The sequence below is a fragment of the Staurois parvus genome, unplaced genomic scaffold, assembly GCF_062004578.1.
Source record: "Staurois parvus isolate SC_StPar_1 unplaced genomic scaffold, SC_StPar_1.0 ptg000232l, whole genome shotgun sequence".
Taxonomy (NCBI): Eukaryota; Metazoa; Chordata; class Amphibia; order Anura; family Ranidae; genus Staurois; species Staurois parvus.
Genome location: NW_028318028.1, coordinates 1,184,715 through 1,202,277, shown reverse-complemented (window position 1 = coordinate 1,202,277; position 17,563 = coordinate 1,184,715). Strand labels below are relative to the sequence as shown.

General features: G+C 42.6%; 1 protein-coding gene across 1 annotated transcript in view; it reads left to right on the top strand.

Moving 5' to 3' along the window:
- The window catches only part of MED29 (mediator complex subunit 29), a 59,918-nt gene extending 44,138 nt beyond the window's left edge, over nt 1-15,780 (top strand). Inside the window, exon 4 of the mRNA XM_089679801.1 lies at nt 15,049-15,780. Coding sequence (XP_089535927.1) covers nt 15,049-15,279 — 231 coding nt within the window. The 3' untranslated portion in view covers nt 15,280-15,780. The remainder of the gene's footprint in view (nt 1-15,048) is intronic.
- Nucleotides 15,781-17,563: the final 1,783 nt, after the last annotated feature.

Below are 17,563 nucleotides of genomic sequence, written 5' to 3'. Positions count from 1 at the left end.
CCAAGAAAACAGAAAATTGTACCATACTTACCATAATTTTCCTTTCCTGGTGCTTATCTATCTATATATATATATATATATATATATATACATACATACATACATACATACATACATACATACATACATCTGTGTTCAAAATAATAGCAGTGTGTTGAAAAAAAATAAAGCTCAAAATCCTTCTTATAGCTTTTATTTCCATACACACAAATGCATTTGGAACACTACACATTCTATTCCAAATCAAAACATGAAGAAAAATATATCAAATTTGTGTTGTTCCTCTAAAAAAAATTTGAAGAAAAGTGAATATTAGACTGTTCAAAAAAAATAGCAGTGTTTGTATTCTTCTTTACAAACTCAAACATTCACTATATAAACTGAAAAATGTTTGAAGATTTTGCTTTCCTTTGAATTACTTAATATTTAGTTGTATAAGCACTGTTTCTGAGAACTGCTGTACATCTGTGTTGCATGGAGTCAACCAACTTCTGGCACCTGTGAACAGGTATTCCAGCCCAGGTTGATTGGACTACATTCCACAGTTCTTCTCTATTTCTTGGTTTTGCCTCAGAAACTGCATTTTTTTATGTCGCCCCACAAGTTTTCTATTGGATTAAGATCCGGGGATTGGGCTGGCCACTCCATAACGTAAATCTTGTTGGTCTGGAACCAAGATGTTGCACGTTTACTGGTGTGTTTGGGGTCGTTGTCTTGTTGGAACACCCATTTCAAGGGCATTTCCTCTTCAGCATAAGGCAGCATGACCTCTTCAAGTATTCTGATGTATTCAAACTGATCCATGATCCCTGGTATGCGATAAATAGGCCCAACACCGTAGTATGAAAAACATCCCCATATCATGATGCTTGCGCAACCATGCTTCATTGTCTTCACAGTCTACTGTGACTTGAATTCAGTGTTTGGGGGTCATCTGACAAACTGTTCTTTTTGGGTCTAGTGGCTGGAGACAATCTTACTTTCATCAGTCCACAAAATGTTGCGCCATTTCTCTTTAGGCCAGTCAATGTGCTCTTTGGCAAATTGTAACCTCTTCAGCACGTCTTTTTTTTCAACAGTGGGACTTTGTGGGGGCTTCTTGCAGATAGCTTGGCTTCACATAGGCGTCTTCTAATTGTAACAGTACTCACAGGTAACTTTAGACCTTCTTTGATCTTCCTGGAGCTGATTGTTGGCTGAGTCCTTGCCATTTTGGCTATTCTTCTATCCATTCGAATGGTAGCTTTTCGCTTTCTTCCACGTCTTTCAGGTTTTGGTTGCCATTTTAAAGCATTTGCGATCATTTTAGCTGAGCAGTCTATCATTTTCTGCATGTCTTTATATGTTTTCCCCTCTCCAATCAACTTTTTAATCAAGGTACGCTGTTCTGAACAATGTCTGTAACGACCCATTTTCCTCAGAATTTCAGAGAGAAATGCACTGTAACCAGCATGTACAACATTTGCTGCCTTCCTTCCTTAAATAAGGACAATAATTGCCACCTGTTTTTCAAAGAATGAATGACCTCACTAATAGAACTCCACACTGCTATTATTTTGAACATGCCCCTTTCAATTAGTGATTCAATTACACAGAATCAGCAGCATGCATGTCATGACTGTTGGGTCTGTTGGATTTCTATTACCGTATTTTTCGCCGTATAAGACGCACCTGACCATAAGACGCACCTAGGTTTTAGAGGCAGAAAACAGGAAAAAAAAATTCTGAACTAATGGACTGCAGACACAGTACAGGAGATGACCAGACACTGCGGACAGCACAGGGATGACCAGACACTGCGGACAGCACAGGGATGACCAGACACTGCGGACAGCACAGGGATGACCAGACACTGCGGACAGCACAGGGATGACCAGACACTGCGGACAGCACAGGGATGACCAGAGACTGCGGACAGCACAGGGATGACCAGAGACTGCGGACAGCACAGGGATGACCAGAGACTGCGGACAGCACAGGGATGACCAGAGACTGCGGACAGTACAGATGACTGCTGACCTTTGGGGAGGTGGGGAGCGGGTACCTGAATTTGACAGGTACCCGATCTTACCTGTTCCTCGATCCAGCCGCGCACTGTCTTCCCGGCTTCTGTAATGGCGCTCGGCATGACAGCCGGGTGCCCAGTGCGCATGAGCGAGAAGAACTTGCGCTTTGTGATTGGTCCGGCGGCTTCTGGGATCTGTCATGTGTCCCTGGTGCCGCCTTACCATTCACAAAGCGCACCACTTCTTGCGCATGCGCACTTGGCACCCAGCTGTCATGCCCAGTGCCCACACTACAGAAGCCGGGAAGACAGCACGCCGCTGGATAGAGGAACAGGTAAGGTCCCGCTGCAGAGCTCAGCGGCCGGCCCGGTATTCTGACACGGCCGCGGTGGAAATACCGGACCGGCCGCTCCATATTCGCCTTATAAGACGCACTGACATTTCCCCCCCAGTTTTGGGGAAGAAAAAGTGCGTCTTATACGGCGAAAAATACGGTACTCTACTACACCTGCTAGTAAATTATTTGCCATGTAGAAATATCATTTCTGCCAAAAACAGTGATTGATCAGGTTACTGATGTCTGACTGCTATTATTTTGAACACAACTGTGTGTGTGTGTGTCTATCTATCTATCTATCTATCTATCTATCACTGGTCCTGAGGGAGGAGTCGAAGGTGGAGCTTACCACAGGTATGCTGCCATGGATAGGCACCAGGAAAGGAAAATTACGGTACAATTTTCTGTTTTTTATCAACACGTGTCCTTGTAACCAAACAGGTTGCTTGAAACAAGTTACCCAAAGAACAGACATTATATTTTTAGGCTGCAGAGTTCATTGCGGCCCATAGTTTACAATATGTAATAGGAAACATAATCCAAGTGACTTGGATTGGCCACCTGCCAATGCTTCTATCCCCCACCCACTGGTGTTCAGCACCTCTTCTGTCAACAGTATGCTATAGTAGTGATCACTGCCTTCCGATGAAAATGACCTCATTGCTGACCAACCCAGGAACCTGGCACACTGCTAGGTCACAACCCTACCTTCAATCACTAATTCCAGACAAGAAACTGATTAATTTTGGCACTTCCTGACTTGCTAGCTGCTAATCAGTTGGAAAGCTTTATTTTCTATAATCCCTCCAGTCTTTCCATAGAAATGTGAATTCTGAGGAATCTGCATAATATACGTGTATTTCACATACAACACATACGTGTGTGGGATGCTGCTCCATTTATGCTGTCTCTTTCAGACTTGCGTAACCCTTTTAAAGCAGTCAAAGCCCTGGATCACACTGAATCCGACTTTGAAATTGTGGAACTCCACTTGAAGTTGCACTATTTCAAAGTCTCATATCAGTGCGAGTTCATGCACAGATGTGTATGCAAGTTGCACCTGAAATTGCAAAAAATAGTGCAGGAACCTTTTTTTTCAAATCGGTGCGGCACGGCAAAGTTTGACTGGCACCGATTTTGACCTGTTCCATTGCCGACAACTTGTTATGTGATTTGAAACTGACAAGTTGCACCAGTGTGAGCCAGGGCTAAAACTTTTTTTTTTTTTTTTTTTATGCAGTCAGTGTAAGTACCTTGATTTTGACTGAATATCAAGCTCTTGCAATCCCCTGTACAAAGCGGCTCAAACTAGGAGAGGGAGAAACCAAAAGCAGCCCATCAGGTGTGCTACAGTGCTCATGTAATGATCATTTTGCATCCTGGAATGATCATCAGTCCCTAACCACAGGTAATCTCTCCCTGTGCAATTGCTTCCGAACACCAATGGACAGCTGCTCCCATGGTCAGTCTTTCATTGCTTTGTACAGGTTTCCCGGTTGCGGCTGTCAGCACACCCCTGGATATCTGTGTGCAGTCTATTGTGAATTAATTACCACTGCTTTTTGCATTTGAGTTTAGTAATATGTTAACTACAGCAGAGAAAAATCAGTCTTGTGGCCTCCCAGACAGGGCTGGGCTGTGTGGCAGAGCTAGGCATGTTTCAGATGTGAAATACAAATCTTTTGGCAGGTAAAACTGTGGTTTCCATGCTTCATATTAAAAATATATACTAATATAATATTTACATTTTATTTTTCAAGTTTTTTTTTTTATTTACACTTTGTATCTTGTATTTGCATGCAAGGCTTACCAGAAAGTGTGTGACTCCCTATTAAGAGTGGTCAATCACGCTTTTAGCTGTTTTGCATGGAGTTCAACCTTAAATCACTTGATACTGCTAGGGCCAGCTTTCAGTCCTGTCCGATGGTCAAAAGTAACGCTTAACTAGTTTAAAACTTGCCTTTGCCCATTTCAAGTGTGTACATGTTCACAGTGATTAAAAGGTAGTTGCACATGTAATGATCTGTTCATTGCAAATTTATGCAAACGTAATTCAGATGGGTTTCCTAATGTAAAGATACAGAGGTGGTAAATTCAAAGAGAGCTTATTGAACCTCTTTAAATGCAACTTAGCTGGGTATGCTCTGGATACATGTCAAATGCTCCTGCCTTTCTAAGTTCCCCCTAGGGGAAAAAACATTTTTCTGTCAGTTCATGTGCAGCTGACTGTGACTGTCTAGAAGCGCTGGGAGGGTCTCTGTTACAAGGGACCTGGTGTTGTGTGTTTTTTTTTTTTTTTTTTTTTAAATGGGAGCGCAATCCTTTAGCATACAGTGAGATGGGTGAAAACGGCATTGGTTTTAGGGACTTTATGACTTAAACCTAAAAAAAAAAAATGGTGGATTATCCCTTATTTAGATACAGAAAAAAGAGGCATGCAGATAATTTTGTTTTCTCTGAGCATTCAGAATTGCTGGATTATAGCACAGACACAGCATGACTATACAGTCAGGGCCATAAATGTTGGGACATCGACACAATTCTAACATTTTTGGCTCTATACACCACCACAATCGATTTGAAATGAACAAGATGTGATTTAACTGCAGATTGTCAGCTTTAATTTGAGGGTATTTACATCCAAATCAGGTGAACGGTGTAGGAATTACAACAGTTTGCATATGTGCCTCCCACTTGTTAAGGGACCAAAAATAATGGGACAGAATAATAATCCTAAATCAAACTTTCACTTTTTGTATTTCAATAATTTTTATTAGTTTTAAGCAGTATAAAACAGAGGCGACAAAACATGCCCCCACAGGGGCTATCAATTGCACCGATAAGATAAAAAACATAATAATAAAAGAAAAACAGTGCTCTAACTTCAACAAGGCAGAAGGTACGCCCACGCAGGGGCTATCAATGGCACATAGGTTACAATGACGGTAATGAAATTCTAACTGCAATTAAAGGCAACTGTCAACTATCACCCAAAAAAACTAACAGAAATGGAAAGAAAGAAAGAGAAGAGAAATAAGAGGAGAGAAAAAGAAAAAAAAGAGAAGAGGGGGCAGAGATCCAGGAGCGCCACCATCAAACGCCAGTGCCTAACGTCAGTACATCCCCATACTAGCCAAAGGAAGCGTGGGAAAGGCATATTGCAACCATGGTTCCCATATTTTCGAGAATTTACATTGGGAGTCGTTGCATATGCTCGACATCTGCTCATTAAGCATCATATTGGTCATACGATCCCGCACCCCCTGAAAAGGGACAAACGGACTCTTCCAGGCCTGAGCAATTGTTCTGGTGGCCGACAGAAACAAATAGGACGCCAGCTTCTGCTGATGAGCAAAGAGACCCGGTATGGGGCAATGAAGCAAGGCATACCGAGCATCCCGGCGTATGGATAGATGAAACAACGTGAAAAGGAGGCCAAATACACGAGACCAAAAACGGACCAGTCTCGGGCATGACCACCAGATATGCAAGACATCGCCACGATGGCCACAACCCCGGAAACATCGATCACTACAAGCGGGATTAGCCTGGGCCAAACGAGCCGGAACCCAATACCAACGAAACAATACCTTATAGGCTGCCTCCAGCATGGTGGTATTGAATGAGCATTTAGCTATGAGTGACCAGGCTCTATTCCAGTCCTCCGGATCCACATCCACCCCCAGGTCACGCTCCCACTGAACAACATATGAAAGAGAAGTATGCGACGGGCGTCTGTTCAAGGCTGCATAAAGAAGGGAGATAAGGCCCGGGGCACCCGGGCGCTGCTGACAAAGCTGTTCAAAGGCCGATTTCTGGTATGGAAAAGAAGTGCCCCGCAGCGAGAAAACTTTCACTTTTTAATACTTGGTTGCAAATCCTTTGCAGTCAATTACAGCCTGAAGTCTGGAACACATAGACATCACCAGACGCTGGGTTTCATCCCTGGTGATGCTCTGCCAGGCCTCTACTGCAACTGTCTTCAGTTCCTGCTTGTTCTTGGGGCATTTTCCCTTCAGTTTTGTCTTCAGCAAGTGAAATGCATGCTCATTCGGATTCAGGTGAGGTGATTGACTTGGCCATTGCATAACATTCCACTTCTTTCCCTTAAACTCTTTGGTTGCTTTTGCAGTATGCTTTGGGTCATTGTCCATCTGCACTGTGAAGCAGCGTCCAATGCGTTCTGAAGCATTTGGCTGAATATGAGCAGATAATATTGCCTGAAACACTTCAGAATTCATCCTGCTGCTTTTGTCAGCAGTCACATCAATAAATACAAGAGAACCAGTTCCATTGGCAGCCATACATGCCCACGCCATGACACTACCACCACCATGCTTCACTGATGAGGTGGTATGCTTAGGATCATGAGCAGTTCCTTTCCTTCTCCATACTCTTCTCTTCCCATCACTCTGGTACAAGTTGATCTTGGTCTCATCTGTCCATAGGTTGTTGTTCCAGAACTGTGAAGGCTTTTTTAGATGTCGTTTGGCAAACTCTAATCTGGCCTTCCTGTTTTTGAGGCTCACCAATGGTTTCCATCTTGTGGTGAACCCTCTGTATTCACTCTGGTGAAGTCTTGTCTTGATTGTTGACTTTGACACACATACACCTACCTCCTGGAGAGTGTTCTTGATCTGGCCAACTGTTGTGAAGGGTGTTTTCTTCACCAGGGAAAGAATTCTTCGGTCATCCACCACAGTTGTTTTCCGTGGTCTTCCGGGTCTTTTGGTGTTGCTGAGCTCACTGGTGCTTTCCTTCTTTTTAAGAATGTTCCAAACAGTTGTTTTGGCCACGCCTCATGTTTTTGCTATCTCTCTGATGGGTTTGTTTTGTTTTTTTTAGCCTAATGATGGCTTGCTTCACTGATAGTACACCTTAGATTGTACACCCCTTAGGAGTAATTTCCTTCTTCTTTTCTCTTTCTTCTCTCTTTTTCTACTTTATTCGCTGAATTATTTCTGTCACTTTTGGTTCATTCCTTTGGTTCAATTTCTGTTTGATTTATGAAACCTGTACGTCTTGGTTATGGCACTCTCTGTGTGTATTTGTAAAGCCACCTTTCGATAATCTTTTTGCATGCCTCAGTGTTCTGATTCTATATCTCGTTCCACCATGTAGGTGGACTTTTTGTTTGCCATCTCGTTTTATGCATTTATATGCTTGTTTCTCAATAAAAATATTGAAATATAAAAAGATGGGGAAAGCAGGGTTTTATGTGAAACTGTTTTTTATGATACACCGTGCTTTAGCAAATGAGATCCAGTTTGGACTTAGTGTGAAGCACAGCATTGACTAGCAAAAAGAGGATATAAAATTTCAACTATATTTCACTTTTTTTTTTCTCTTTTTTTTTTTTTTTTTTAGACACACATGAAAATGAGATCAGTTTAAAGTACACATGTATTGGGAGATCTGTAGTAAATTGGCAATAATTGCACACTGTTATTGTTCTAGTATATTCAAACACACATCCAACATTTCCAGAAGCTTCTTCTAAGCACCATTCCAGGATTTACTTCACAGAAGATATATTAATTTTTATAAGAAATTATAGTGGTTGTAAAGGCAGAAGGCTTTTTTTTTTTTTTTTTTTTTTTTTATGCATTGTCAAAACACCTTTTGTGACCAACCCCCCCCCCAAATACTTACCTGACCCTAATCTTAATCCAGCTCTGTGCCTGAACAGAGTGCTAGCATCTGTCTCTCTCTTCGCTGGACATGGAGGCTGGAATGAGAGATCCTTCTGCTGTCAATCAAATCCTGTGAGGGCGGGGCCGGGCTTCACTGTGTTAGTCTGGCTCAGGAGCAAGCCTGCACAAGTGTTCCCGTAGCAAGCCGCTTTCCATGGGGGAACTTGGAAGGGATGAGAAGCCAGGAGTGCCAGTGTGGGACCCCAGAAAAGTAGTTTTGGGGCTGCTCTGTGCAAAATCATTGCACAGAGCAGGTAAGTATGACATGTTTGTTTAGAATAAAAAAAAAAGTGAACCTTTTTTTTTTTTTTTTTAGTATTGTTTTAAAAATACAAACCTCTAACATTGCAGAAACCACTAAACAGCTCATCCACTCCCTCATCATATCAGGACTCGATTACTGCAACTCGCTCCTTACTGGCCTGCCTCGCCGCTGGCTATCCCCGCTTCAGTCGATCCTGAATACGGCAGCCAGACTCATTCACCTTTCCAACCGCTCTGTTTCCGCCACCCCCCTCTGCCAATCCCTCCACTGGCTTCCGATTGCGCAACGGATCAAATTCAAAATCCTAACACTGACGTACAGAGCTGTCCATCATACTGCCCCAAACTACATCACCGACCTAATATCCAAGTACCACCCAACACACACACTCCGCTCCTCACAAGACCTCCTTCTCTCTAGTTCCCTGGTCTCCTCCTCCCATGCCCGCCTCCAGGACTTCTCCAGGGTGTCACCCATCCTCTGGAACTCCCTGCCCCAACCCATCAGTTTATCACCTACTCTCCTCTCCTTTAGGTGCACCCTGAAAACCCACCTCTTCAGGGAAGCCTACCCCACCCCCTGCTAACGTGCCAACCTCCTCCACTCTTCCTACCACTCCATCCCCCACAGCTTTCGCCTACTGTGCCACCATCCCCTCCCTCCTAGATTGTAAGCTCGAAAGAGCAGGGCCCTCGATCCCCTCGTGTATCGCATTGTATTGGTATTGTTCTGTCCCCCTTTGTAATGTACAGCGCTTAGCGAACTATTGGCGCTTTATAAATACTGTATAATTATAATAATAATATAATAGTAGATAAAGTAATATTTAGAGGAGTGTTTAGCACTTCCCTGGCCTATTCCTCCTTCGGCTGATGATCCCCTGAAAAGGATGTTTGGGGCTGCTCTGTGCAAAACAATTGTGCAGAACAGGTAAGTATGACATGTTTATTATTTAAAGAAACAAACAAAAAAAAAACACTTTAGATGCACTTTAAATCCCCCCCCCTCCAAAAAAAACCAGGGCTTTTACTAATTTTAGAATAGTTGGTAGAGTAATGGTGATTACCCTCACCTGTCTGTGTGTCTTCAGAACTGCAGAACAATGCAGTACAGTCTAGAAACAAGTTGGGCCAAAGGTAACCACAACAGCCCTTCAAAAAAATTGGATTGTACAGCAAAGCCTTTGTTAATACAGGACATATGTGTATGTATTTCCCAGTCCACATCCCTGTAAAATTAGGTTTACGCAAGTCAGGTGATAACCTGGGGCCATCTGCACATAAAGTGGTCTTCGGTCAGTTCTGAAAAGCATTATTTATTTATTTTTAATTCTGTGCAGTTCAAAGGAAAGCCAGAGAGAGGTGTACATAAAGTAATAATTATGGTCATTGCTGAATCAGTCTGCTGATGTGTTCCTCAAGCATGCTTCTTACACTCAATAGTCAGGTCTGCCTGAATGTGTTCCAGGGACATTGGCCAGTGGCAGGGAATGTTTGGAATGGAGATGTATGGACTAGGAGGCATTGATGTTTCTACATGTTTATCACATCACTTTTCTGTCTCCCAGTAAATCTTCATACAGCTGGAGTTAATGTTCTGTGCAAGGCTGAGCCGGATATGTGGGACATTCTTGACATTCCTTGCAGCTCATTGGGATGGGGGGAGAGTGTGGGGGTTGCTGAAGAGAACACAAACGCACTCAGAAGTTTGCAATGCAGACAAGGATTGGGCCGTTCAGCATGATTTAGGCTGAATCCTGGTTGGACTGTTCTTTAAAGAAAGAAATGGTGTAAAATATTTGTTGTCTTGGCTGCTAGTTCTAGGAAAGTAAAGCCAAGTCTGTTCAGCTTCACTCTGTGTATGACGTTGGTGTTCCAGAGTTGGTAAGTTAGCCAGGAGTCACAAAGTGGCATATTTCATGAGAGGCTTCGGCTACCTGACCGCTTCCATTTTGCAGATTTGAATATACACACCAGGGGGATTAACAAAGTACACAGAGAAAAATGTGCCAATTTCTATATATACACGCTTATTTAGTAGCATTTATTTACCATATACGGGTTGCAGGATAATTTGAGTTGCATTATAGTGGTGTGCTGTCCATCTATACATGTCCAGCTCTTCCCTCCTGCAGTGCTGCTTCTTGCCACATTACAGTATTGATACCACTGTGGTAATGGTGTACATTTTAAAACCATTTTTAACTTAGAACATTGGTGCAAGTGCTTGATGAGCTTGGTGCACACTATCAGACATTAAAAGAAACTGTCACATATTTAACGGCACCATCAGCCCCACCCCGCAAGCCAAAGTACTAGGTATCATTCTAGACTCTAATCTGTCTTTCCAGCCCCAATCATTGACAAATTCATGCAGACTCCACCTCCGCAACATCTCCAAAATACGCACGTTCCTAACTCTTGAAACTACAAAGCAACTCATTCACTCCCTTTATCATATCACGACTTGACTACTGCAACTCCCTCCTCGCCGGCCTACCCCAACACAGGCTATCCCCGCTTCAGTCTATCCTGAATTCTGCGGCCAGACTCATCCACCTCACCAACCGCTCCATATCTGCCTCCCCTCTCTGCCAATCCCTCCACTGGCTTCCAATTGCCCAACGCATAAAATTCAAAATATTAACATTGACGTTCAAAGCTATCCATAACACTGCCCCAAACTACATCACCAACCTGATATCCATCTACCACCCAAAACGCACTCTCCGCTCCTCACAAGACCTCCTACTCTCCAGTTCCCTGGTCTCCTCATCCCATGCCTGTTTCCAGGGCTTGGCCCATCCTCTGGAACTCACTACCCCAGCCCGTCAGACTGTCCACCTTCCCTCCTCATCTTTTAGGCGCACCCTGAAAACCCATCTCTTCAGAGAAGACTACCCAGCCCTCACCTAATTGCTGATCTCCTCCACTCTTCCCATCACTCAATCCCCCACAGCTATTTCCTCCTTTACCACTCTCCCCTCCCTCCTAGATTGTAAGCTCCAAGGAGCAGGGCCCTTGAACCCCTCGTGTATCGCGTTGTATTGTTACTGTACTGTCTCGTGTACTGTCTCCCATTGTAATGTACAGCGCTGAGTAAACTTTTGGCGCTATATAAATACTGTATAATAATAACATTGATTTTTTTTCTTTTTCAAGAGATTTGATGTGGCTAGTGCAACAACACATAGAACTTGTGTTATTGCATTGATAATTTTATTGTTTCCCTTTGTTATATATCTCCCCTGCCCCTTCCCAAATGTCTATTTTTTAAGCTTCTGAAAATCAACTTGACTAGTTCAATCACCATAAATTTCATCACACTGATCCCACACCTTTTAGTATACTTACCACACCCCAAAAAAAGCGTAAACCCTAAACCTCAATATAACCCTTAAGGCAGAGTTCCAGTCTCAAAAACACCCCCAAAAACTAAAAGTCAGCAGCTACAAATACTGTAGCTGCTGAATTCTACTATAAGGACACTTACATGGCCAGTTGATCGGCGTTGTCCGCACCTGAGCTGATTTCCTTAATCTGGTTTGGGTGCAGGCGCCAGCATCTTAACTAAGGGAAACTGGCAGTGAAGCCTTCCGGCTTCATAGCCGCTTCCCTACTGCGCATGCGTGAGCAGCGCTGTGCTTTGTGATTGGTCCCACAGTCTTCTGGAACCTGTGATGTGTGACTTGGTGTCAGGAAAGCTCACCAAACATGTCTCATGCTGATAGGGAGAGGTAGAGGAATGAGACAGATAGAAATGACAGCACTCTGGATTGAGACAAGCACACACTATAGATATATATACTTTGTTCGTATTTCACATCTGAGGTTTACAACCACTTTAGATCTAAACCTGAAAACATATTTCCATATATAGGAAGTTATAGGAATTATATATAATATAGCTTGTTCACTTTGCAGCACTTGGTAGGTATTTCTGACCTTTTCCAAAATGTTCAAGTGTTTTCTAGGCCTAACGCCTCATTCACATTTTTCATTTGACGGGACACAACAGCCTGCCTAAACTTTCTGAATAGTTTTTATAAGTATTCCAAACAGCCCCCAATCCTCAGAGCTCTTTCTGTAATAATATGTGCTGCTCTGGATGTTCATCTATAGCAATTTGCTGAACACCAAATATGTCAAGTCTATTTGCAGTGTGCCAGGTTTTCACCTGAGCTGAATATATACAACTGCAACATCCTATGGTCTAGTTTATATGGGCCTACAACGCATATGGTTATTCAGAACACTGAATTGTTTGCAACATACACTAAAACATATATGATGACTGTGGGGTTGATTTACTAAAACTGGAGAGTGCAAAATCTGGTGCAGCTCTGCAAAGAAACTAGTCAGCTTCCAGGTTTTAGGCCTCATGCTCATGGGGTGTTTTTGCAGCCACTTTTAGGGGCGTCAGGTGTTTTTTTGTTCTATTGTTGTTTTACTGCTTCCACATGGCCCTCCGTGTTATTCTATGTCAGGGGTGTGCAAATTTTTGAAAAAAAAAAATACTTGTCCAGGGACTAAACCGGTGTCTCAGTCTACTTGTCCCTCATGACAATTTACTTGTCCTGATAATAAAAAATATATTTTTTTTAACCCTAACTGTATTTAAATTTGCTTTAAGTAATGTCTGGGGCTTTTAAAAACAAAAGGGGCTTTATGGCGACTTAAACATTTTAATATTTTTAACATGGTTTATCTCCTCCTCCCCTCCCTGCCTGTCTCCAGCACTGCAGCCAGGGACTAGCAGGGAGGGGCAAGACCTAGCAGTGCAATGAGCACCGACTGGGTGTTCATCAGCAAAGGGGAGTGTTGATCTTTTCTTTTATCCCTTTTGCTGCCAGAGCTGTTTTTGCATTTTTTGCATACATTTAAAGAAAAAAAAAATCATTTAAGGCCTGAAGATTACGCAAAACTCCAAAACATGATATATTTTCTGAAATCAGAGACCCTAGAGAATAAAATAGCGGTAGTTCCAGTTTTTTATGTCACGATATCACGAAAATTTTAGGGCACAAAAAGCAATAAATTATCCAAATTTTTTGTAAAATAGAAAAGACGATGTTTCATCGAGCAAATGGATATCCAAAATGACAAAGCTTAAATTTGTGTGTGCGCTCGTGAAATGGCAACAAACTTTAGTAACCCTATAGTTTTCTATAGGTGACGCTTTGAAAGCCCCTTATAGGTCATCAGTTTAGGGTTACGGAGGAAGTCTGGTGCTACAATTATTGCTCTCATTCTGATGTGCTTGGCGATGTGTAACGCATATTGCAATCATCATTTTCATGCGTAGGCGCCCCGGCATGTGCTTTTACATTTGTACATGCATACATATATAGCGAACCTTGAAAAATGGGGGGGGGGTTATATGCTTGGGTGTAACTTTAATTTTTAAAAAATATGTATTTTTTTAATCACATAGGAGACAAAAAGCCCCCTATGTGATGATTTTTGGTGACTGTTTCTCTTTTTTGAGACATCTAGGGTCTAAAATATGTCTCCCCTGGACTCCACTGCATGTAATGCAGTGCGCGTTGCATTCCATTCTTTCCTGGCCTTGATCGCCAGGAATCTGTCAACGGGGACCTGGAAGTGACGTCACATCACTTCTGGATTAGGACAAAAAGGGGAGGGGAGTGGATGTGTCCCCTCTTCCCTATACTGAAGCAAGATGGACAAGCGGAGTCCAGAAGATATAGTGGGCAGGGGGGCAGAGGTTGGCACCATAGTGGGCTTTGTGGAAGCAGTTGGATGGTAGCTCTGCTTCCTGAATGCTTTCACTTTACAGGTGAGCTCCGCTGCTTGCTCATAGCAGGGCTAAAGGAAAAAAAAGAAAAAAAAATTACTACCTTGCCGGTGTCCAGGAGTATGTGTCCTGGGTGTCGGGCGATATGAATTGAACATTCCTGCTATGTGCCCATGCACACATAGACTTTTAGAAGCTTTTAGTGGCAGTGGCTTTTACAAGCGGGGGGTTGGGGGGAACAAAAAAAAAACAACCCCAGGACCAGTGTGTCCAGGAGCAGCAGTGTCATGGCAGAAAAAAAAAAATGCTTGACACGTGTAAATGTGTGTTAGTGCTAGGTGTGTTTAGCACTTGAGCGTTAATTCCTTTCAGTGGCCAGAATAAATTATTCTGGCCTGTGAAATGAATTTAATCCCAAGTGCTTGACCCTTTGACAAGCTTCAGCCATTTTTTCTGCCAGACTGCTGCTGCAAAGAGGAGTGTTTTGAAATGTCCTGAGTGTATGAGGCCTTATTAATTGAACAAGCTGAAGTTAGAAGCTGACTGGCTACCATACATAGCTGCACCAGATTTTTGCATTCCCCAGTTTTAATAAATCTCCCCCTGTACACATTAGTGAGATGGGATTTCACATCATGCCTGTATAATGTATGATTGCATAATGGTCAGGTGCAGTCCATACAAAGGCTGCCTTTGCTGAGCTCTGCTTCCGAAAATGCTAATTGCCTGTCGTGCTGATTAAGAACAAGTATGCGGATAAGACCTTCAACTTTTTCAAACGTTCTTGATGTGCCTACTTTGATAAATGATTAGGAAAATATTGAAACCAAAGAGCTGCATAAGAGTAAGGCAGCATTTTCTAAAGCAAAGGTTCTCAGTGCCATCCCTTATTTTTAGAAGGATCTCTTACTTGTGGCTGCATGATGGGAAGAATTTGGTGTATTTGTGGAGGGGATGCCATAATGTGGTCTTATTTGTCCTTTCCCACAGCGCCTTGCCTATGAATGTCTCTCTCAAAGCTATGACAGCGCCAAGCACTCCCCCACTCTTGTGCCTACTGCCACCAAACCAGATGCCGTCCAGACGGAGAGCCTGCCATACACCCAGTATCTGAGCATGATCAAGTCCCAGATCACCTGTGCTAAGGACATACACAATGCCCTGTTGGAATGTTCCAAAAAGATTATGGGTAAAACACCTCCTACCCAGGGAGTTTTATGATCTGCCTCTGCTACCCTTCAGACCACCTGTTGTCAAAACTTTGCTGCCACAAGACTGCTAAACATGGTGTAATCAACATTAAGGAGCAACATCTCTTCAGCCTGCAGGTGTAGCCGATTACTCAAATCTTCAATATCTTTTGCACTTCTCTACATGGGCCGATATGGTTTGTGGTGGATATATTCTGACTGGCCACCTTTGATCAGACATCTGGAACACTGCAGAGGGTGGACCTCTTGTTGGTGCTTTTTGGACTAGAACAAGCATCTTTGTCAGGCTGCACTCTCTAGCTTTTGAGGTTCTGCAAGCCCCATCGTGCACCCCCATCCTTCTGGCTAAAAGAGACTGCTGGGCTTTTTTTTTTCCCCCTCAGCAACTGAATTAGAATTGGCCTGCTTTCTTTTGTAGGATATTTATCCTTTTTTTTTTTTTTTTTTTTTTTTCTCTTATCCTGTGTATTTGAGTCCTAAATTAAAGGAAATAAACAATAACTCAGCTGTGTTTCATTTCTGTCTCATTTGCAAGCATATAATCTACTAATAATATGGTACAACAAGCAATAAGGTGTAGCAACCCATAGGAACCAATCGGAAAGCAACCTTAATTAAAGTAGACTTGTCATGGGAGGAATAAGTAGGTCAATGATCTGTAAATAGGCAACTAGCCTTAGTTCTTTCTGACTCACATTTATGAAACCACAAGTTGATCAGCACAGCCAGATTATATTACAAAACCCTTTATTGTAATCCATTTAAAAACTAAGGGAGGCATGTATTTCACAGGTGATTAGATTTTTATATATATATATATATATATATATATATATATATATAATATATATAATATATATACACCTGCCTTGCGTTGTTTTTCTTTTACCAAAGATTTTACGAAAGAATATAATGTGTCACATACATGGATAGGAGCAGACACATAGCATACCAATTCAATCACTTTGCTCTGTTTTTAAACTGATTACAATAAAGGATTTTGTTATATATTAAGGCTGTGTGCTGATCAAGATGTGTTTTAAATTTCACAATGTAGAGTAGCACATGGATCGTGCACCCAAGGTCCATCTCTATTGAGAGCACATGGACCTAGAGCAAGTATGCAGATCAGTTGTATTTTTAGTTGCAACATACTTGTTTGGATAAATGATTCAAATCATTAATGTCATATACATCAGGTGTTTTTTTTTGTTTTTTTTTTCTTTGTTTTGTTTGTTGTTTTGGTTTTTGTGGTTTTTGGTTGTTTTTTTTGTTTTTGTGTCAGTGTTCATAGGTGATGGCTGACATCTCAACTGAGCAGGTTTCTAGGTTATGATTCTGATTTCTACCTTTGAAATTGCATAGACTACACTCACATTATATAGACTTTAACACGAAAAAGTCATTTCTCACCCTGGCTTCACAAAGGCTAATTCTTGCTGCTTCCAGGTTGGTCCCCCTACCCCCAGCCTCACCTAGGACAGGGGTGTCAAACTGGCTGCTCTCAAACTGTTGCAAAACTACCATCATGCCTCTACCTTTGGGAGTCATGCTTGTAACTCAATCTTGCAATTCCTCATGGGACTTGTAGTTTGGCAATAGCTGGAGGTCCGCCAGTTTGAGACCTGTGACCTAGGGGAACCATACCCAGACCTTGCCTCATGGAAGACATGGGATTGTCCTCTAAAACTGCCTCTGGCATCAGACTCTGCTTTTGACTCTGGTCCTTGGTGCAGCAATACAGTAAAATTTAGGTAGCTACGGGGTGCTCCACAGGTCCGGCACAGTGGTGATCTGCATCTTTGTGACCCAGCGCCTGAAGACTCTTATGGAAGGGGAGGTATGTCCTCGTGAAGTGGGCAAAGCCTGGAATCCCCTCCTGGTGAGTTCCTACAAAGGATGGAGCCAACACATTAGTGGTGAGTCTGAAAATGTGCACCTTTCCCTTTTGGGAACCTTCTTAAACACCTTTCATACCAAATCCCTCACAGTCCCTGGACACCAGGCACCTGGCTTGTGCACTTTTAAAAATAGTTTGTGGCCATGCTGTGCTGTTTGACCCCATTTATTTGTTTCTCCCCCACACCCACCCTGTGTGGTAAGTGTGTCACATTTTCAGAGACATAGTCTCCTTCCTGTTGTAATTGTGTTGCATCTTCTGTGGTGCCACATTCAGGTGGGCAGCAGCCAGCTCTGTCTGCATAGTGTGCAGGACAAGACTGTTTAAGGGTAAACTCTGCTCCCTTTTTTTTTTTTTTTTTTTTTAAGGCCTTTGTCACCACATTGACCTTCAC